The sequence below is a fragment of the Salvelinus fontinalis genome, chromosome 41 (genome assembly GCF_029448725.1).
Source record: "Salvelinus fontinalis isolate EN_2023a chromosome 41, ASM2944872v1, whole genome shotgun sequence".
Classification (NCBI taxonomy): Eukaryota; Metazoa; Chordata; class Actinopteri; order Salmoniformes; family Salmonidae; genus Salvelinus; species Salvelinus fontinalis.
Genome location: NC_074705.1, coordinates 15587791 through 15609963, shown reverse-complemented (window position 1 = coordinate 15609963; position 22173 = coordinate 15587791). Strand labels below are relative to the sequence as shown.

General features: G+C 43.6%; 1 protein-coding gene across 1 annotated transcript; it reads left to right on the top strand.

Moving 5' to 3' along the window:
- The first annotated feature begins 12684 nt into the window (after window positions 1-12684).
- LOC129840538 (growth/differentiation factor 8-like) lies at window positions 12685-16197 on the top strand. The gene is made up of 3 exons (XM_055908474.1): window positions 12685-13082; window positions 13241-13611; window positions 13845-16197. The coding sequence occupies exons 1-3, from the start codon at window positions 12740-12742 to the stop codon at window positions 14223-14225; spliced, it is 1095 nt and encodes a 364-aa protein (XP_055764449.1). The 5' UTR covers window positions 12685-12739; the 3' UTR covers window positions 14226-16197.
- Window positions 16198-22173: the final 5976 nt, after the last annotated feature.

The window sequence follows — 22173 nt, the reverse complement described above, 5'->3', positions numbered from 1 at the left end:
TGGACTGACCACAAGAATCTGGCTTACGTGCAATCGGCTAAACGTCTCAACTCCCGTCAGGCCAGGTGGGCTTTGTTTTTTGGACGTTTCAATTTTTCCCTGACGTTCGCCTTGTCCCGGATGTTCTCCAAGACGGAGGAGAGTGGGGCCAAGATTGAGACGATTCTTCCCCAGAACTTTGTCGTGGGAGCCGTTACATGGAGGATTGAGGAGGATGTGATGGCGGCCCTTCGGACGCAGCCCGGCCCCGGAAACGGTCCACCCGGTCGGTTGTTCGTGCCTGAGTCGGTCCGTTCTGCTGTCCTTCAGTGGTCCCACGCCAGCAAGATAGCTTGTCACCCTGGCGTTGCTCGGACTATGGCGCTACTGCGCAGACGATTTTGGTGGCCTGCAATGGGAGAAGATACCCGGAGGTTTGTTGCCGCTTGTCCTGTTTGCGCGCAGAATAAGAGTAACAATCGGCCCAGCTCTGGGCTTCTTCACCCCCTACCTATTCCCCGGCGACCTTGGTCGCATCTGGCCCTGGACTTTGTCTCGGGGTTGCCCTCTTCTGTTGGGAATACGGTCATTTTGACCATTGTGGACAGATTCAGCAAGTTTGCTCACTTTGTCCCCCTCTCCAAGCTTCCATCTGCCACTGAGACGTCCGAGATCCTGGTTAGGGAGGTTTTCAGGGTCCACGGGTTGCCCAGTGACATTTGTTTCTGACCGTGGTCCTCAGTTTACCTCTGCTGTCTGGAGATCCTTCTGTTTGGCCATTGGAGCTACAGTCAGTCTCACATCTGGATTTCACCCCCAATCTAATGGTCAGGCGGAGAGAGCCAACCAGAAGATGGAGTCCACGCTGCGCTGTCTTGTTTCCTCTGATCCCACCTCTTGGTCCTCTCAATTACCCTGGGTCGAGTATGCTCATAATACTCTCCCTTCATCTGCCACTGGGATGTCTCCCTTCCAGTGCCTGTACGGTTACCAACCTCCCTTGTTTCCTTCTCAGGAGCGGGATCTCTCGGTTCCCTCTGTCCAGACCCACATTCGTCGTTGCCACCGGACCTGGAATCGGGCCAGGAAGTCCCTCAGAGTTTCTGACCGGTATCAGATCCAGGCGAATCGTCGCCGTATTCCTGCACCCGCTTATACCGTCGGAGATAAGGTTTGGTTGGCTACCCGGGATCTTCCTCTACGGACTTAGTCGAGGAAACTGTCACCGAAGTTCATTGGTCCGTTTGTGGTGGAGAGAATCATTAATCCTGTTGTGGTCCGACTCAAGTTGCTTGCAACGCTTAGAGTACACCCCACCTTTAATGTCTCCTGCCTCAAGCCGGTTCTCCTCAGTCCTCTGTTGCCCCCTCCTCCTCGTCCTCCTCCTCCTCGGATGATCGGAGGTGGTCCTGCCTACACGGTGCGCCGCATCATGGACTCCAGACGGCGGGGTCGAGGGTTCCAGTATCTCGTGGATTGGGAAGGATATGGTCCAGAGGAGAGGAGTTGGATTCCTCGGCGTCAGATCCTTGATGCTGACCTGCTTCGTGACTTCTACCGCCTCCACCCTGCTCTCCTTGTCCTGGTCTGTTTCTGGGTTCTATTTTGGAAAAACGTGACATCCTCAGGAATTCCCCAGGTTTTATGCAGCATTCACATACTTGTCGGAACTAGTAAAATCCTGGTTTACTAAATTATTGAACAACGGCATGTGTATAACTACAACTTCCGAGTTTCCACGTTCCGGATAGCACATGAACAGTTTTTATGCGAGTGCAGCCATGCGTATAAAACAATTATGACAGCTGTGATGGAAACAGGAATTCTCGGGACAATTTTATAAATCGCAACATATTTTGTTCGATTGCATGGTGGGATCTTTTGAGTCAGTAAAATTTAATGATTCGATAAATGTCGGAACCGCTTTTTGCGCAAATATTGATATATTAACATATTAAAGTAAACTTGGAGACCGAGGTAAAGACAGTTTCAGTTTGGATACTCGACGGATATTCGCCTGTAATCTTCCTTACGTCCACAAACAGCAGTTAGGGGCCGTCAACATAGTGACAAATCAAAATTTTCAAATTTCAATAGCTATTTAACATTACTTCTAAAACGTTCAAAACTGGTTCTAGCTAACCCAATGGCATAGACACACTGGCATTGACACACATTGCACATTTATTTTTTGTTGATTTACATCTAGCACTAGTTTAAATTATTTACATTTTTGAATTTAAATAGCTCATTGGTCATATAACCTACTGAACTCAAACAAGGTTCAGAATGTCCACTGACTACCCTTCTATATTGCACACCCTTTAGTTAGTCAATTTTCATCTCACACATTTTTACATGAATTTTTCTAAATTTAAAATGTCAATAGCTCCTTGGTCATGTGACCTAGGGACTTCAAATAAGGTTCAGAATGTCCACTGACTACCCTACTATATTGCACACCCTATAGTTTGTCCATTTCCATCTCACAAGATTTTACATGAATTTTTCAACATGTAACATTTCAATAGCTCCTTGGTCATGTGACCTACTGACCTCAAACAAGGTTTAGAATGTCCACTGACTATACCTTCATATCGCACACTCTGATGTTTGTCTACTTTCATATCATGCTATTAGACTTAAATCTGTACGCTTTGCAGAACTTCATTTCACATGGGTGGTCTTTTTTTTTTTTTTAGTTAAATTTTAACAAATTTTCCAGCCTCGCAATAACCATCTTTCACATGGATACTGGAAAGATCCACAAATGGCTGTATGTGGAATGGATCAAGGACAGGAGAGGTGTTCAAACAGAGGGGCTTAAAGGAAGGTGCACAGGTAGGCCTCATGAAAAACAATGTTTCAAATGCTCTTTTTAATCACAGTAATAGGCAGTGATTTGTCAGTCACAGTGAGCTTGATAACGTGAAAGAATCCTTTTTCATAGCATCGCTTTCAAATACTGTACATTAAGACAAATCCTTCTACGTTGAGTGTTAGAACGCAGTTTACATAACCTGATAATGACTTGATATTTGAGTGCATTCACAACAAGCCACCTGCAGACAACTTACAAAATGCAATAGTGCATTTGAGGGTTCGTTCTTCTGATGTAAATAGTTATTTCTAACTGGAAAATCCTTTTTCCAAAATTGATTTAGGTACGATTTTGTGAAGAGGTATGAGCATTGCGATATGGGTCATTTAATAGTAAAATCATTTAAGTGATAAATACATTTTTATATTGCTTCCCCAGTATCTGCATGAACCATCAGGTCAAGTGTTTTTGGTTGACCAGAAAGAGAAGGAGGAATCGGAACACGCTGCATTCAAATTCAGGTCATAGTTATTCCATTGTACTGGATCTAAAACATATTAGCATTTTATCTACATTCATAAGTGTAATAATTTATGACATACTGTGAAAAACTCTCTTGGCTCAGTCACTTTCAGACATGTGCAGAGCAGACTGAAAGGGGAAGGGTAGCTCTTGACTTGAACAACAGGGGTTCTCTGTAAAGAGAGAGTAATCCAAAGGACACAGACGCACCCCTTGACTTTCAATTGGCACCCTTGACTTGTATGTATTCTCTCCTGATTGGTCTCTGTGGTGCTTAGTCAATGGGAACTCCGTTGCCGGCCCCATCATAAAGTTTTTACAGTCTGGCAGTCTGACTAAAGTGCCAGAGGTATGAGGAGAGACATCGTCCTTTGTATTTATGGGAACAAATATTTCCTAACACTTTGGATCCTATTCTTGGACAGTTACGAGACACAATGCGTCAATGCAAAAAATAAATGTATACTAATTACTGTCCATGAGTAACCTCAACCTTGTGGGTCTGTGGGTGTTTGGGCCAATAAAGTGTCAACTCAATTCTACCAGTGACGATTCTCTCATGCCCCTATGAACGGGGACACAGGACAATAGTTTTTAATCTAAACCAGCCCTTTTTTACCGGAGTTCACTAACCCCTAATTGGGGCTCTTTTCTTGACACACAGTAGCAGTTTACCAGATAAGTCAAGTAGATCAAAAAGTAGAGTGTTGTAAGGGTGTATTACATCCTGTGCTGGCCTCATTGTTATATCCATTCTGGATTCTGAGTGGTAAAATCATAGCTGAAAAATGCCTCTTTTGTATGTGTATACATTTTCCACCAAGACAGAACTGCCAAAGGGGGTGGAGTTGCAATCTACTGCGGAGATCTGTCATGTTATCCAGGTCTGTGCCCAAACAGTTCGAGCTTCTACTTTTAAAAATCCACCTTTCCAGAAATAGTCTAGATATCATCCTGACCAACCTGTCCTCTAAATACACCTCTGCTGTCTTCAACCAGGATCTCAGCGATCACTGCCTCATTGCCTGCGTCAGTAATGGGTCCACGGTCAAACGACCACCCCTCATCACAGTCAAACGCTCCCTAAAACACTTCAGCAAGTAGGCCTTTCTAATCGACCTGGCCCGAGTATCCTGGAAAGATATTGACCTCATTTAGTCAGAGGATGCCTGGTTATTCTTTAAGAGTGCTCTCCTCACAATCTTAAATAAGCATGCCCAATTCAAAGAAAATTGAGCCAGGAACAGATATAGCCCTTGGTTCACTCCAGACCTGACTGCCCTTGACCAGCACAAAAACATCCTGTGGTGTATTGCATTAGCATCGAATAGCCCCCGCGATATGAAACTTTTCAGGGAAGTTAGGAACTTATCTGGAGCAACGAACCGCCCTTGCTGTCTCTGCCTGGCCGGTTCCCCTCTCTCCACTGGGATTCTCTGCCTCTAACCCTATTACAGGGGCTGAGTCACTGGCTTACTGGTGCTCTTTCATGCCGTCCCTAGGAGGGGTGCGTCCCTTGAGTGGGTTGAGTCACTGACGTGATCTTCCTGTCTTTGTTGGCGCCCCCCTTTGGGTTGTGCCGTGGCGGAGATCTTTGTGGGCTATACTCTGCCTTGTCTCAGGATGGTAAGTTGGTGGTTGAAGATATCCCTCTATTGGTGTGGGGGCTGTGCTTTGGCAAAGTGGGTGGGGTTATATCCTTCCTGTTTGGCCCTGTCCGGGGTATCATCGGATGGGGCCACAGTGTCTCCTGATCCCTCCTGTCTCAGCCTCTGGTATTTATGCTGCAGTAGTTTGTGTCGGGGGCTAGGGTCAGTTTGTTATATCTGGAGTACTTCTCCTGTCTTATCCGGTGTCCTGTGTGAATTTAAGTATGCTCTCTCTAATTCTCGCTTTCTCTCTTTCTTTATTTCTCTCGGAGGACCTGAGCCCTAGGACCATGCCTCAGGACTACCTGGCATGAGGACTCCTTGCTGTCTCCAGTCCACCTGGCCGTGTTGCTGCTCCAGTTTCAACTGTTCTGCCTGCGGCTATGGAACCCTGACCTGTTCACCGGACGTGCTACCTGTCCCAGACATGCTGTTTTCAACTCTCTAGAGACAGCAGGAGCGGTAGAGATACTCTTAATGATCGGCTATGAAAAGCCAACTGACATTTACTCCTGAGGTGCTGACTTGCTGCACCCTCGACTACTACTGTGATTATTATTATTTGACCATGCTGGTCATTTATGAACATTTGAACATCTTGGCCATGTTCTGTTATCTCCACCCGGCACAGCCAGAAGAGGACTGGCTTCTACACCTGCAATGCTTGCTGTTTGGGGTTTTAGGCTGGGTTTCTGTACAGCACTTTGAGATATCAGCTGATGTAAGAAGGGCTATATAAATAAATTTGATTTGATTTATCGGCAGACTCAACATCCTTGCTTTCTCAAATGACTGCCTCGCCTGGTTCACCAGCTACTTCTGAGATAGAGTTCAGTGTGTCAAATTGGAGGGCCTGTTGTCCGGATCTCTGGCAGTCTCTATGGGGGTGCCACAGGGTTCAATTCTCGGGTCGTGTCACGACTTCCGCCGAAGTCGGCTCCTCTCCTTGCTCCTTGTACATGAAAAATTTAGCATTTTTCATGTATCCATTTGTTTTGTCTTGTTCCCTGCACACCTGGTTTTCATTCCCCAATCAATCCATATGTATTTATTTCTCTGTTCCCCATGTCTTTGTGTAAGATTGTTTGTGTTACGTGTATTTTGGAATTGTGGATATTGTTACGCGTATTACTTTTTGTCTATGTTCCGTGTTTGGACACATTTTATGTTACTTTGTGCTGTCATTTGGGACCGGAATAAAGTGTGCCTGTTCACTACACTCTGCTCTCCTGCACCTGACTTCGCCTCCAATACACACTCCTAACAGGTCGACTCTTTTCTCTGTATACATCAAGGAATGTCGCTCTTGCAGCTGGTGATGCTCTGATCCACCTCTACGCAGACGATACCATTTCTGTATGCTTCTGGCCCTTTTTTGGACACTGTTAACTAACCATACAACTCTCCTTCCATAGCCTCCAACTGCTCTTAAATGCAAGTAAAACTAAATGCATGCTCTTCAACCGATCGCTGCCCGCACCTGCACGCCCGCCTAGCATCTCTACTCTGGACGGTTCTGACTTAGAATATGTGGTCAACTATAAATACCTAGGTGTCTGGCTAGACTCTAAACTCTCCTTCCAGACTCATAGTAAGCATCTCCAATCCAAAGTTAAATCTAGAATTGGCTTCCTATTTCACAACAAAGCATCCTTCACTCATGCTGCCAAACATACCCTCGTAAAACTGACTATCCTACCGATCCTTGACTTCGGCGATGTCATTTACAAAATAGCCTCAAACACTCTACTCAGCAAATTGGATGCAGTCTATCACAGTGCCATCCGTTTCGTCACCAAAGCCCCATATACTACCCACCACTGCGACCTGTATGCTCTCGTTGGCTGGCCCTCGCTACATATTCGTCGCCAAACCCACTGGCTCCAGGTCATCTATAAGTCCTTGCTAGGTAAAGCCCCGCCTTATCTCAGCTCACTGGTCACCATAGCAGCACCCACCCGTAGCACGCGCTCCAGCAGGTATATTTCAGTGGTCATCCCCAAAGCCAATTCCTACTTTGGCCGCCTTTCCTTCCAGTTCTCTGTTGCTAATGAATGGATTGAATTGCAAAAATCACTGAAGCTGGAGACTCATCTCCCTCACTATCTTTAAGCATCAGCTATCAGAGCAGCTTACAGATCATTGCACCTCTACATAGCCCATTTGTAAATAGCCCATCCAACTACCTCATCCCCCATATTGTTATTTATTTATTATTCTTTTTTTATTTGCTCCTTTGCACCCCAGTATCTCTACTTGCACATTCATCTTCTGCACATCTATCACTCCAGTGTTTATTTGCGAAATTGTAATTATTTCGCCACAACGGTCTATTGCCTTACCTCCCTAATCGTACTTAATTTGCACACACTGTATATATACTTTTCTATTGTGTTATTGACTGTACGTTTGTTTATTCCATGTGTAACTCTGTGTTGTTGTTTGTCTCACACTGCTTTGCTTTATCTTGGCCAGGACGCAGTTGTAAATGAGAACTTGTTCTCAACTGGCTTACCTGGTTGAATAAAGGTGAAATAAAAAATAAAATAAATAAACAAATTCTGTATGTGGGAATGTCTTATGTCCGTTCTACATGTAGTGTTTGTACATGGAATATTCCTCAACTGCATATATCATAAATTGCTATTGCAAATAGAAGTATTATGTTCAACAACTGACATTTTCAGATATTATTTGACAACATACTTTGGTGCTTACAATTCATTCTCTATTGTCATAGATTTGGTGGGCACTGTCATCTGTGATCTTTGTGATATGACTTTCTTTAAGCACGTACTGATGAAACAGTCACTTAATATTTTTTTCTTAAAGTCTACAAACGCTCTACATTTATTCACTCTGATAGAGTTGGATCCTTTATGCTACTTTTATTATTGTCTTGTAAATGGTTCAGTGCCTATAATTTAGGCTGTGTGTAGAATGGGGCATAAAGGAAATTACCTCTACTACTAAATTACTACTAGATTATAGTGATAAGGAAAACAGCATACAAATTTGGCTTGTGTATTCATTTGCCTATAACTAATCAGAATTCCATTATGTTTACATTAAAAAGAGAATACTTCAAAATGAGAAGATCCTGCCATGGAAAAGACAACTGGGTGGACATAAAGTGGAAAAGAGGGGAAATAACTCACACCATGCAGCAGGACACCTTCAGCTGTGGGGTCTTTGTAATGCAGGTTTGATAGTTATATTTTCAATAATGAATGGTTAGCTGTTATGTGACAATTAGGTCAAAAATTCTATTTTATTTATTGGTGTAGATGGTCAAGGAAGTTGGACAGAACTTCCCCAACATCCCATCTCAAATCGATATGGAACCTTCAAAAACACAACTGCGAAAAGAAATGGCTGAGGATATATAAAAAATGTCTGGTATGTAATGACATTTAATTCAAAGTAAATGTAAATTCTTTATTTTTATTTAGTTGTGTGGAACCGCCATATGTTCAGTTCATGCCTATGATTTCAGAGTTCAACAAAGCCAACAACTGCTTCATGTGTGCCTCTGATAAAGAACCTGGATGTGGCCCAAAGACTGACTGTGTTAGTAACTTTATTTAACATGTTTATAATCTTTTGACAACAGTGACGGCATGTAAGACAGTTTATGATATAACACAATGGATGGCTAATTCATCATACCGCATTAATATTTGATATTATTTATAACATTTACATTTACATTTAAGTCATTTAGCAGACGCTCTTATCCAGTGCGACTTACAAATTGGTGCATTCACCTTATGATATCAACGTTTAACGTGTTTAACGTGTTTAACGTGTTACGCTTTGTTTTGTTTTAGATTGAATGTTTTGCATGCCAACGGTGGTTCCATGTGCTGTGCCTAGGAACGAAGACAAACAAGTTCAACAGAGTGAAGAACACAAACTGGAAGTGTATTCTTTGTTGTTGAAAATGTATGCTATACCCCATCCACACTGAAGAGGCTCTGAAATGTACATCAACCAGGGATAAAGAGGAAGTTAACACTGTGAAATGTTTTGTACTTATTTGAAGTTAAATGTCTGTTGACATGTTGGAAAAGATTAAAGGTCTACAATTTCTGTTTAATTTGTCAATATTAAATTTTTATTCATTGATTTATCTCTCTCATTTTTATTCAGGAGATATTATCTGTCTCTCTCATATTGTGTACCGCTGTTAAATACTGTGGAAAAATAAAAACAGGGAAAAGAAGTACTTAGAACTACCAATTATTATAGATAAATATTAAAGAAAAGGGTAAACACAACACTGGACTGAACCCCCTAATTGTCAAACTAATATTAATGTACAACATGACCAAGGAGCTATTGAAATGTAAAACTATGAAAAATGTACGTTACACTGATTTCACAGTACACAAACAAGAGTGTGTAAAATATAGAAGGGTAGTCAGTGGACATTCTGGACCTTGTTTGAGTCAAGTAGGTCACATGACCAATAAGCTATTGAAATTCAAATGTAAAAAAAGTTTGTACTTTGTTTATGCTCCCTAATTAATTCAACTGGGAATACAAAATGCTGCTCACATTTACACATGTTTATTAGCTTTGGAAAACGAATTAATGTCCAAATCGTGAAAATAAGGCCTCTGCAATGTTGTGCGCAATTTTTCAAACATAATGACACTTATTTGGAGTCTGTGGCTCAAGTGGATTGAGGTTTGAAAGCGCGAATATCCCTCGAATATCCAATTTGAAACTGTCTTTACCTCGGTAACTTGGAGTCACTCGATGATATGGTGTGTGATGGTCCTCCCACTATGACTCGGGAAATCATGCCGTTTATTAGGCTACAGATGGAATAAGTCATGATAAACTTCCCAGGGTGGTTAAAGTGCACGGTCTTATTCTGGTGACATGGTGATCAATGCTTGACTGCTATTTTACAAATACAAATATTCTGCTCTTATCCACAATAATATAATGTGGACTAGCCTACCCGCACTGTATCTGCGAGCGGTTTGCTAGAGGTGCCAAGACCTGAGTAAGCACACTTGCAGTGGCGACCCGTCATTCAGGGCAGGTGGGGCCCATATTTTTTGCAGAAAAATAATAAAATAACCTTCATTTTGGGGGGGGGCTTACCTGTTTTGCATGTTATTTTGGCATTAATACATGTCACATATCAGTTTGCAAACAATGTAAAAAAACATTTTTTTTTAAAGAATCATTGAGTTAATAAAGCCACATACAAACATGGTCTCGTTTTTGCCTTCTTGAGGAAGGCAGCTCCAAAATGCAGGTGTTCAAGCTTAGCTCAGATGTTTCTGTGGTGGGGAACCCAGTGGAAAATATGGAGGGTAGGTGTTGGTAATGTTCTCTAGTTGCGCCGTGATTAGCTCAGTGTGCTGTCACTCGTGGGGAAGTCTAAGGGTAGACCTCGAAAAATCAAATATAATCAAATCAAATTTTATTGGTCACATACACATGGTTAGCAGATGTTATTGTGAGTGTAGCGAAATGCTTGTGCTTTGACAATGCAGCAAGATCAACAAGTAATCTAACAATTCCACAACAACTACCTAATACACACAAACCTAAGTAAAGGGATGGCTTGGCACTTTAACCACTCTGTGAAGTCTATCATAACTTATTCCATCTGTAGCCTAATAAACTGCAAGCCCCTTGGGTGCTGCCATAGAGTTACATTAGAAGTGCCCATCCAAGAAGGCTCAAGGTCATTGGCATATAAAATGATGTCAAATCACGTTACATCTACAGTAGCTTTTATTGGACTGATCATGTCAACATCATACTTTCAAAATATTAGCTAGCAGTCATCATCATGAATCAAGTCAACAATCTACTGGCAAATCCTTTTAATCCTTGTCATATGAAGAGAAATAATGAAGAGAAATTATAGATAAAACATATCAGAGCTCATCGGCCATTGGACATAAACATTACGCAACAAGTTGGAAATCGCAAATTCAACAATGAGTGATTTGGAATGAATCAGTGACAGTGGCTCACTGCAAGCATTGCAAAGCAATCACTAGTCTGCTATTCAGTGGAATGTGTGTGTGGTCCCACATCTGGGATCAAGTGTCTCTTTCCAAGTTTAAAATGATAAACATTCAACATTGGCCATGCTGTCAATGAAGCATGATTTGTACCGCGCTCAAAACAACTATTAACTCAGAACTGCAAAAACTTGACTTCAGTGAGTTCAAGACAACTGGGAATTCTGGAAAAAAACGAGCTCCGACTGGGAAATCCGTTTTGAACGGTCATCCAACTTGGAATTGTAAGTTGGGAACTGGGGCCTCTTTCTAAAGCTACAACCTAAAGATCAATGACGTGATCTTGATGATTGATTCAAACTTGTTATTTTCAGAGTTCCCAGTTGTCTTGAATGCACCATAAATCCAGAGAATGCCAGACTTTGATGACAAAATTTGCCCGTGAAGGACCGCCGCACCACCTTCCTGTTCAAGTGAGCACAGCACAACAAGGTGAGTGCAAAAATGTCTTGTATTCTGCTGGTATAAATTATGTAATATGCCAGGGAGATATGTACACTGTAGCTAAGAAAGTAATACTAAGTGTATGTTGTGTAGTAAGATGTTAGTAGCCCATGTGCCTCACCCTAATAATTTGGTCTATGTACCCCTCTTCATTTCGCCTACTGTTCTGACTTGGTGGTACACATGTAGCCTATAACCTGTTTTAGAGAAATGTAATCATCAAATTTTGTAAGAGCTTTCATTGTCTGCTTATATGGCCCCTTTATTTATTCCACGGTTCTGACTTGGTGTACAGGGAGAACACTGTAAGAACGGCTCATGTTCTGAATTCTGTCGCTGTACATTTTAAAAGTGCTAAACAAATAGTTAAATTGACTACGTCCATCCTAGCTCGCTCATTAATGTCTTAATCAAAATTATGGATTGCCTCTTATCCACTTGTCATCCCTTTATGCCATAGTTTGTACATCTCATTTGTCATTAGAAACCACATTTGTTTAAGCAAGTCAGCCATATTAGTTATGTTTTTTAAAAGGCATTAAATGAGGCTGAATGAACTGTTTCCCTGCCAGACAAGGCTCTGCTTATAGCCAGGTGTAGTAGTGGTAAGATGTTAGGACTGCCGTTGGGACAGCTTTATGTAGGCCCTAACAGTTTGTGGGGACAGTTTGTCACCGTTATAGTGCAATTAATGTATTGTTTAGTGTTGTGTTGTGTAGTGGCTTTGCTGGCACGTATCCCACATTTATTGATTTTTTTCGCCCCACCAAGATTTACATGCTAAAATCGCCACTGCACATTTGCTATTTAATGCAACAGTTGCTGTGACAAAATTACGCTAGTGTTGAAAATGCAATGGAATAAAAAAACATACGTGGAAAAAGTAGGCGTACATTTTGTGTGCGCTACGTCATCGGGCACTGATTTGTATCCACAACCAGTCATTTTGGTGGAAACACACCACAGGTGGAAAAATGTTGTATTTTCTTTAAGTGGAGTCTAGAAAATTCGCATGAAAATCTGTTGCCAATAGGATGGAAACATAGCTACAGATAGTACATGCTTCCAGTAATTGGCCTATAGCATTTTAAAGCTGCCTATCTCTTTAAAACTGAAACAAAACGTTCATCTCTAATGCAGCCAATCAGAATCATAAAAGGGAGATGGGGAGATTATAAAAAATAGTAATTAAAATATTTGTCACTGTGTTATATAGGCCTGGAATAGGCTATTCTGTCCAAAGTGGGATTAAAAAGACAAGTGACAGGATGCAATTTATGCTTTACCTGACACTCTTAGGTGTACTTGGCACCACCATGGGGATGAATGAAACCACGAGGCGCCAAGCCAACGTAACAACAGAAGAGGGAGAAGTACAGCAATGCTCAAGCTGCGAGTTCAGAGAACAGAGCAGACAAATGAGACTCCACAACATCCGATCCCAAATTCTCAGCATTCTGAGGCTCGAGCAGGCTCCAAACATCAGCCGAGAAATGATCAGGCAGCTCTTACCGAAAGCGCCTCCCTTGACACAACTTATAGACCAGTATGAGCATCGTGTGGAGGATGAGGAGCGTGCCACCACTGAAACGATCATAACCATGGCAAAACGTAAGTAATTAAGTATTTGCTCATACAAAAGTGGGTAGTTTATGCCTGCCATGCGCCATGGAACCAGAAAAGTCTGTGCGTAAATTCACCTGTGTGCTGTGCGTAATTGGGTTCCAAATAGACAAAACTGGGACTTATTCTAACTCTTCTCTTTTTAGTTGGACCAATGTCACAACAAGACGGAATACCATCTTGTTGTTTCTTCAATCTCAGTCCGAAGATTCGACCTAACAACATTTTACATGCACAACTTTGGGTGCACCTGCGACCAGCCGACACAGTCACAACTGTCTTCTTGCAAATCTCCCGCATAAAAGCAACCACTGAGGGAAACTCGCGCATAAGGATCCTCTCCCTGAAGATCGATGTGGCTTCTGGTGCAAGCTCTTGGCAAAGTGTAGACATCAATCAATTACTCAAAACCTGGCTTCGTCAGCCAGTAACTCATTATGGTCTCGAGATCAAAGCTTATGATTCGAAAGGGCAGGACTTGGCTGTCACGGTAGCGGAGCTGGGAGAAGAGGGACTGGTAAGTACTACCATCTGGAATGTAATTATATCATAATGATTTGGAATGTGATTTTGCCTATAGGCATCATAATAGGTTGGTTACAAGGTTTAATCAAATATATTGTTATTAATAACCATTGTATACACGTAATCCATCCACAGTGGACATTTCATTCCATCAGAGTTATGCCACCAGATGTTTGCAGTGCTGTTTTGTTTTGGATTTCATTCTTATTGTCATTCCATTCACAGCAACCCTTCGTGGAGGTGAAGATATTGGAGAACCTAAAACGTTCCCGGAGGGCCTCAGGCCTGGACTGTGATGAAGAGTCCTCAGAGACACGGTGCTGCCGCTACCCCCTCACCGTTGACTTTGAGGCCTTTGGGTGGGACTGGATCATTGCCCCCAAACGCTACAAGGCCAACTACTGTTCTGGAGAGTGTGAGTACATGCACCTCCAGAAGTACCCCCACACTCACCTGGTGAACAAGGCTAACCCCCGGGGTACGACAGGGCCCTGTTGTACTCCAACTAAGATGTCCCCCATCAACATGCTCTACTTCAACCGCATGGAGCAGATCATTTATGGGAAGATACCATCTATGGTGGTGGACCACTGTGGCTGCTCCTGAGAGGGAGGATGAGAGGACAGGACAACACACACACACACACACACACACACACACACACACACACACACACACACAGACACTGTGTTGTGTAATGAGTTAAAAAGTTATCCCAAAGTGAACCCTCTTACAAGAATCCATAATATTTTTGCATAAAAGGCTACAAGAGACATGTGGAGTTTGAAAAACATGAACCCTTTGCTCTGAGTGAGGACATGAACTGCCCATACTCTCCCCCCTGAGGTTCGTTCCGCAATGTGGCTGGAACTGCTATAAACATTTAAGGACACATAACACAATTGTCATTGGAGTGCAAAATCTGCACTGAAACAGATGTCCCCGATATCGTGGATCACAGGATTTTGGAACAGCTTGGTGGTCCTCAGAACACAGTGTCACATACAGAGCTATTCTATTAGCCTACATGAATTTAAACCAAAAATGATATGTTCCTTATGTAGCTAAATGTTTTAGGCCTATAGTCATATTATATTGTGATCAGTTTAGCCTACAGATTATGATAGGAATATTATGTTTTGCATTAGAGCTTCCCTAGTGCTATATCAACTCAAATACATTTTTATTTGTCACATGCGCCGAATATTACTGTACTGTTGGAGCTAGGAAAACAAGCATTTCGTTAAATATGTGTATGTGACCAATATTTGTATTTTATTTACTACTGGTGTAAACTGTAACATGAAATGCTTGCTTACAAGCCCTTCCCAATGATGCATGAGTTTCCAAATAATAATAAAAATAAAATAGTAACACAAGAAATAAAATAAAATACACAAGAATGGAGCTATTTACAGAGAGTACCAGTACCAGATTAATGTGCAGCGGTACAAAGTATTTCAGGTAGATATGGAAACTCAGCAAAAACAGAAATGTCCTCTCACTGTCAACTGCGTTTATTTTCAGCAAACTTAACATGTGTAAATATTTGTATGAACATGACAAGATTCAACAACTGAGACATAAACTGAACAAGTTCCACAGACATGTGACTAACAGAAATGGAAAAAAATGTGTTTGTGAACAAAAGGGGGGTCAAAATCAAAAGTAACAGTCAGTATCTGGTGTGGCCACCAGCTGCATTAAGTACTGCAATGCATCTCCTCCTCATGGACTGCACCAGATTTGCCAGTTCTTGCTGTGAGATGTTACCCCACTCTTCCACCAAGGCACCTGCAAGTTCCCTGACATTTCTGGGGAGAATAGCCCAAGCCCTCAACCTCCGATCCAACAGGTCCCAGACGTGCTCAATGGGATTGAGATCCGGGCTCTTCGCTGGCCATGGCAGAACACTGACATTCCTGTCTTGCAGGAAATCACGCACAGCAGTATGGCTGGTGGCATTGTCATGCTGGAGGGTCATGTCAGGATGAGTTTGCAGGAAGGGTACCACATGAGGGAGGAGGATGTCTTCCCTGTAACGCACAGCGTTGAGATTGCCTGCAATGACAACAATCTCAGTCCGATGATGCTGTGACACACCGCCCCAGACCATGATGTATCCTCCACCTCCAAATCGATCCCGCTCCAGAGTACAGGCCTTGGTGTAACGCTCAATCCTTCGACGATAAATGCGAATCCGACCATCACCCCTGGTGAGACAAAACCGCAACCCGTCTGTGGAGGGCACTTTTTGCCAGTCCTGTCTGGCCCAGCGACGGTGGGTTTGTGCCCATAGGCGACGTTGTTGCCGGTGATGTCTGGTGAGGCCCTGCCTTACAACAAGCCTACAAGCTCTCAGTCCATTCTCTCTCAGCCTATTGCGGACAGTCTGAGCACTGATGGAGGGATTGTGCGTTCCTGGTGTAACTCGGGCAGTTGTTGTTGCCATCCTGTACCTGTCCCGCAGGTGTGATGTTCGGATGTACCGATCCTGTGCATGTGTTGTTACATGTGGTACCCTGATGAAGACAGCTTGTCTGTCGAAACGTTGGTAATTAAATATTTTTGCATCTGAGCTCCTAGAGTGTGCGGCTCTCCTTTATTTTCTAGTTTTCTACTCCGCTAGCCAGCACCTCGCCTACATAGGTGTGCGTTTCTTTTTTCTTCTAGATTGTTACATGTGGTCTGCCACTGCGAGGACGATCAGCTATCCGTCCTGTCTCCCTGTAGCGCTGCCTTAGGCGTCTCACAGTAAGGACATTGCAATTTATTGCCCTGGCCACATCTGCAGTCCTCATGCCTCCTTGCAGCATTCCTAAGGCACGTTCACACAGATGAGCAGGGACCCTGGTTATCTTTCTTTTGGTGTTTTTCAGAGTCAGTAGAAAGGCCTCTTTAGTGGCCTAAGTTTTCATAACTGTGACCTTAATTGCCTACCGTCTGTAAGCTGTTAGTGTCTTAACGACCATTCCACAGGTGCATGTTCATTAATTGCTTATGGTTCATTGAACAAGCATGGGAAACAGTGTTTAAACCCTTTACAATGAAGATCTGTGTCTTTGAAAGACAGGGTCCTGAAAAAGGATGCTTCTTTTTTTGCTGAGTTTACGTGAAGGCAGGGTAAAGTGACTAGGCATCAGGATAGATAATAATGTTTGTGTGTTTGTGTTGATTTGGTATGTGTGTGTGTGTTATGTCTATGTGTGCATATGTAGTGAATGTGTATGTGTATGGGTTTTGAGTGTCAATGTATTGTGTGTGAGTGAATGAGTGTGTACATGCTGTGTATATTTTGTCAAGTGAGTGTGCGTAGGGTCAATGCAAGATAGGGTCAATGCAGATAGATTGGGTACCATTAATTGACTATTTAAATCAAACTGTATTTGTCACATGCAAGTGTAGACCTTACAGTGAAATGCTTACTTACAAGCCCTTACCCAGCAATGCAGTTAAGAAAATAACCAAAAACATAAGAAATAAAAGTAACAAATAATTAAAGAGCAGCAGTAAAATAACAATAGCGAGGCTATATACAGGGGGTACCGGTACAGAGTCAATGTTCGGGGCACCGGTTAGTCAGGCTATATACAGGGGGTACCGGTACAGAGTCAATGTTCGGGGGCACCGGTTAGTTGAGGTAATTGAGGTAATATATACATCAAATCAAAGTGTAAGACCCATCACATACACGTGATTAGCAGATGTTATTGCGGGTGTAGCGAAATGCTTGTGCTTCTAGCTCCGACAGTGCAGTGAAATCTAACAAGTAATATCTAATAAATGACACAACATACACACAAATCTAAGTAGGAATGAATGAAGACTATATACATATGGACGAGCAATGTCAGAATGGACTAAGATACAGTAGAATAGTATAGAATAGAGTATATACATATGAGATGAGTAATGCAAGATATGTAAACATTATTAAGTGACTAAGATACCGTAGAATAGTATAGAATAGAGTATATACATATGAGACGAGTAATTCCAGATATGTAAACATTATTAAAGTGACTAGTGTTCCATTCCTTAAAGTGGCCAGTGATTTCTAGTCTATGCCTATAGGCAGCAGCCTTTAATGTGCTAGTGATGGCTGTTTAACAGTCTGATGGCCTTGAGATAGAAGCTGTTTTTCAGTCTCTCGGTCCCAGCTTTGATGCACCTGTACTGACTTCGCTTTCTGGATGATAGCGGGGTGAACAGGCAGTGGCTTGGGTGGTTGATGTCCTTGATGATCTTTTTGGCCTTCCTGTGACAGCAGGTGCTGAAGGTGTCCTGGAGGGCAGGTAGTTTGCCCCGCGTTGAGCGTTGGGCAGACTGCACCACCCTCTGGAGAGCCTTGCGGTTGCGGGCGGTGCAGTTGCCTTAACAGGCAGTGATACACCTTGACAGGATGCTTTCAATTGTGCATCTGTAAAAGTTTGTGAGGGTTTTAGGTGCCAAGCCAAATTTCTTTAGCCTCCTGAGGTTGAAGAGGCTCTGTTGTGCCTTCTTCACCACATCGTCTGTGTGGGTGGTCCATTTCAGTTTGTCAGTGAAATGTATGCTAAGGAGCTTGAAGCATTCAACCTTCTCCACTGCACTCCCGTCGATGTAGATAGGGGGGTGCACCCTCTGCTGTTTCCTGAAGTCCACAATCATCTCCTTAGTCTTGATCACGTTGAGGGAGAGGTTGTTGTCCTGGCACCACATGGCCAGGTCTCTGACCTTCTCCCTATATGCTGTCTCGTCGTTATTGGTGATCAGGCCTACCACTGTTGGGTCATCGGCAAACTTAATGATGGTGTTGGAGTTGTGCCTGACCATGCAGTCATGAGTGAACAGGGAGTACAGGAGGGGACTGAGCACGCACCCCTGAGGGGCCCCTATGTTGAGGATCATTTTGGTGGATGTGTTGTTACCAACCCTTACCGCCTTGGGGCGCCCCGTCAGAAAGTCCAGAATCCAGTTGCAGAGGGAGGTGTTTAGTCCCAGGGTCCTTAGCTAAGGGATGAGCTTTGAGGGCACTATGGTGTTGTACGCTGAGCTGTAGTCAATGAATAGCATTCTCACATAGATGTTCCTTTTGTCCAGGTGTGAAAGGGCAGTGTGGAGTGCAATAGAGATTGCATTATCTGTGGATCAGTTGGGGCAGTATGCAAATTGGAGTGGATCTAGGGTTTTTGGGATAATGGTGTTGATGTGAGCCATGACCAGGTTTTCAAAGCACTTCATGGCTACAGACATGAGTGCTACGGGTCGATAGTCATTTAGGCAGGTTACCTTGGTGTTCTTGGGCACAGGGACTATGGTGGTCTGCTTGAAACATGTTGATATTACAGATTCAGACAGGGAGAGGTTGAACATGTCAATGAAGACACTTGCCAGTTGGTCAGTGCATGCTCGGAGTTCACGTCCTGATAATCCTTCTGGCCCTGCGGCCTTGTGAATGTTGACCTTTTTAAAGGTTTTACTCACATCGGCTGCGGAGTGCGTGATCACACAGTCATCCGGAACAGCTGATGCTCTCATGCATGTTTCAGTGTTACTTGCCTCGAATTGAGCATAGAAGTAATTTAGCTCATCTGGTAGGCTCATGTCACTGTGCAGCTCTCGGCTGTGCTTCCCTTTGTAGTCTGTAATAGTTTGCAAGCCCTGCCACATCCGACGAGCATCGTAGTACAATTCGATCTTAGTCTTTTGATGGTTTGTCGGAAGCTTCCGGGTTTGAGTCCCACTCCTTGAAAGCGGCAGCTCTACCCTTTAGCTCAGTGCGGATGTTGCCTGTAACCCATGGCTTCTGGTTGGGGTATGTACATTATGTACAGTCACTGTGGGGATGACATCAGATGCACTTATTGATGAAGCCAGTGACTGATGTGGTGTACTCCTCAATGCCATCGGAAGAATCCCGTAACATATTCCAGTCTGTGCTAGCAAAACAGTCTTGTAGCTTAGCATCTGCTTCATCTGACCACTTTTTTATAGACTGAGTCACTGGTGCTTCCTGCTTACATTTTTTGCTTGTAAGCAGTAATCAGGAGGATAGAATTATGGTCAGATTTGCCAAATGAAGGGCGAGGGCGAGCTTTGTACGCGTCTCTGTGTGTGGAGTAAAGGTGGTCTAGAAATGCTGGTAGAAATGAAATGGATTTAAGTTTCCCTGCATTAAAGTCCCAGGCCACTAGGAGCGCTGCCTCTGGATGAGCGTTTTCCTGTTTGCTTATGACGGTGTACAGCTGCGGTCTGTGGTGGTCCATAGACAGCTACGAAAAATACAGATGAAAACTCTCTTGGTAGATAGTGTGGTCTACAGCTTATCGTGAGATACTCTACCTCAGGCGAGCAAAACTTTGAGACTTCCTTAGATATCGTGCACCAGCGGTTGTTTACAAATATAGATAGACCGCCACCCCTTGTCTTACCAGAGGCTGCTGTTCTATCCTGCCGATACAGTGTAAAAGCCGCCAGCTGTATCTTATTCTTGTCGTCGTTCAGCCATGACTTGGTGAAACATAAGATATTACAGTTTTTAATGTCCCGTTGGTAGAATATACATGCTTTTAGTTCGTCTCATTTATTATCCTGAGATTGCCATCGGTACTATTGGCCAACGTACAAAGGCAGATTAGCCACTCGTCGGCGGATCCTCACAAGGCACCCTGATCTCCTTCCGCAATACCTTTTCCGTCTCTTTCTCCTGCGAATGACGGGATGAGGGCCTGTTCAGTTGTCTGGAGTAAATCCCTCTCGTCCAACTAATTAAAGAGAAATTCTTTGTCAAGTTCAAGATGAGTAATCGCTGTTCTGATTTCCAGAAGCTCTTTTCGGTCATAAAGAGAGGGTAGTAGCAACATAATGTACAAAATTTAAAAAATGAAACAAAATTGCATGGTTGGTTAAGAGCCCATAAAACGGCAGCCAACCCCTCCGGCGCCATTCAGTCTGACTATTTAGCAGTCTTATAGCTTGGACGTGGAAACTATCCCGGAGCCTCTTGGTCTGAGAGCTGATTCTCCGGTACCGTTTGCCAAACAGTAGCAGAGTGAACAGTCTATGGCTTGGGTGGCTGGAGTCTTTGGCAATTTTTCAGGCCTTTCAGGCCTGACCGCCTGATATAGAGGTCCTGGATGGCAGGGAGCTCAGCCCCTGTGATGTACTGGGCTGTCTGCACCACCCTCTGCAGTGCTTTAAGGGTCGAGGGCGGTGCATATCCCATACTAAGCGGTGATGCAGCCAGTCAAGATGCTCTCGATGGTGCAGCTGTAGAACTTTTTGAGGATACGAGGGCCCATGCCAAATCTTTTCAGCCTCCTAAGGGAAAAGAGGCGCTGCCATTACCTCTAACGACTGTGTGGGTGTGTGTGGACCATGTTACGTCCTTATTGATATGGACGCCAAGGAACTTGAACCTCTAGACCCGCTCCACAAAAGCCCCGTCGATGTGGATGGGGGCATGCTCGCCCCTCTTTCTCCTATAGTCCACGATCAGCTCCTTGGTCTTTCTGATGTGGAAGGAGAGGTTGTTTTTCTGACACCACACTGCTAAGTCTGACCTCCTTCCTCTCATCACCGTCGGTGATCAGGCCTACCATCGTTGTGTCCTCAGCAAACTTGATGAACAGGGAGTACAGGAAGGGTCTAAGCACACACCCCTGAGGGGCCCCCGTATTGAGGGTCAGCGTGTTGGAGGTGTGGTTTCCTGTCCTCACCACCTGGGGCCGGCGCGTCATGAAGATCAGGATCCAGTTGTAGAGGGAGGGGTTCAGTCCCAGGGTCCCTAGCCTGGTGATGAAGGGACTATGCTATTGAACGCTGGGCTGTAGTCTATGAACAGAATTCTCACATAGTTATATCCCCTCTTGTCCAGGTGGGAAAGGGCAGTGTGAAGTGCAATTGAGATTGTGTCATCTATGGATCTGTTGGGGCGGTGCGTGGGTCTAGGGTGTCTGGGATAATGGTGTTGATGTGTGTCATGTCCAGCCTTTCAAAGCACTTCATAATTACACATGTGAGTGCTACAGGGAAATAGTACTTCATGCAGGTTACCTTAAAGATTTTGGGAACAGGTACAATGGTGGTCAGCTTGAAACATGTTGGGATTACAGACTGGCATAGCTGCAAGAAGTAGGGCTGCTGCAGCACCCCCTGAAAAATCTGAATGAAAAAATATATTAATACAAATATATATATTTAAAATGTTAATTATACCCGCCCCCCTGGTTGGCGAAAACAATCGCAGCACCCCCACCCCCAATCTACTTCCTATGCAGACTGGGACGAGGAGAGTTTGAAAATGTCAGTGAAAATACTTGCCAGCGGATTTGTGCATGCTTTGAGAAAGCACCCTGGTATTCTGTCTGGTCCGGCTGCCTTGTGATTGTTAACCTGTTTAAACGTTTTGCTCACATCGGCCATGGAAAGATCACACAGTCATCTGGAAAAACAGGGTCTTTCACACAAGGCACAGTCTTATATTCCTCGAAAAAAGGCATTTAGCTCATTTGGGAGTTCTGCATTGCTGGGCAATTTATAGCTGGGTTTCGCTTTGTAATCCATTATCGTC

Excerpts from the sequence above, each read along its gene's own strand:
- LOC129840538 (XM_055908474.1), top strand. The coding sequence starts at position 12,740 with ATGCAATTTATGCTTTACCTGACACTCTTAGGTGTACTTGGCACCACC. Across the intron at positions 13,083-13,240 it reads GATCATAACCATGGCAAAAC|TTGGACCAATGTCACAACAA; the intron begins GTAAGTAATTAA and ends TTCTCTTTTTAG. Across the intron at positions 13,612-13,844 it reads AGCTGGGAGAAGAGGGACTG|CAACCCTTCGTGGAGGTGAA; the intron begins GTAAGTACTACC and ends TTCCATTCACAG.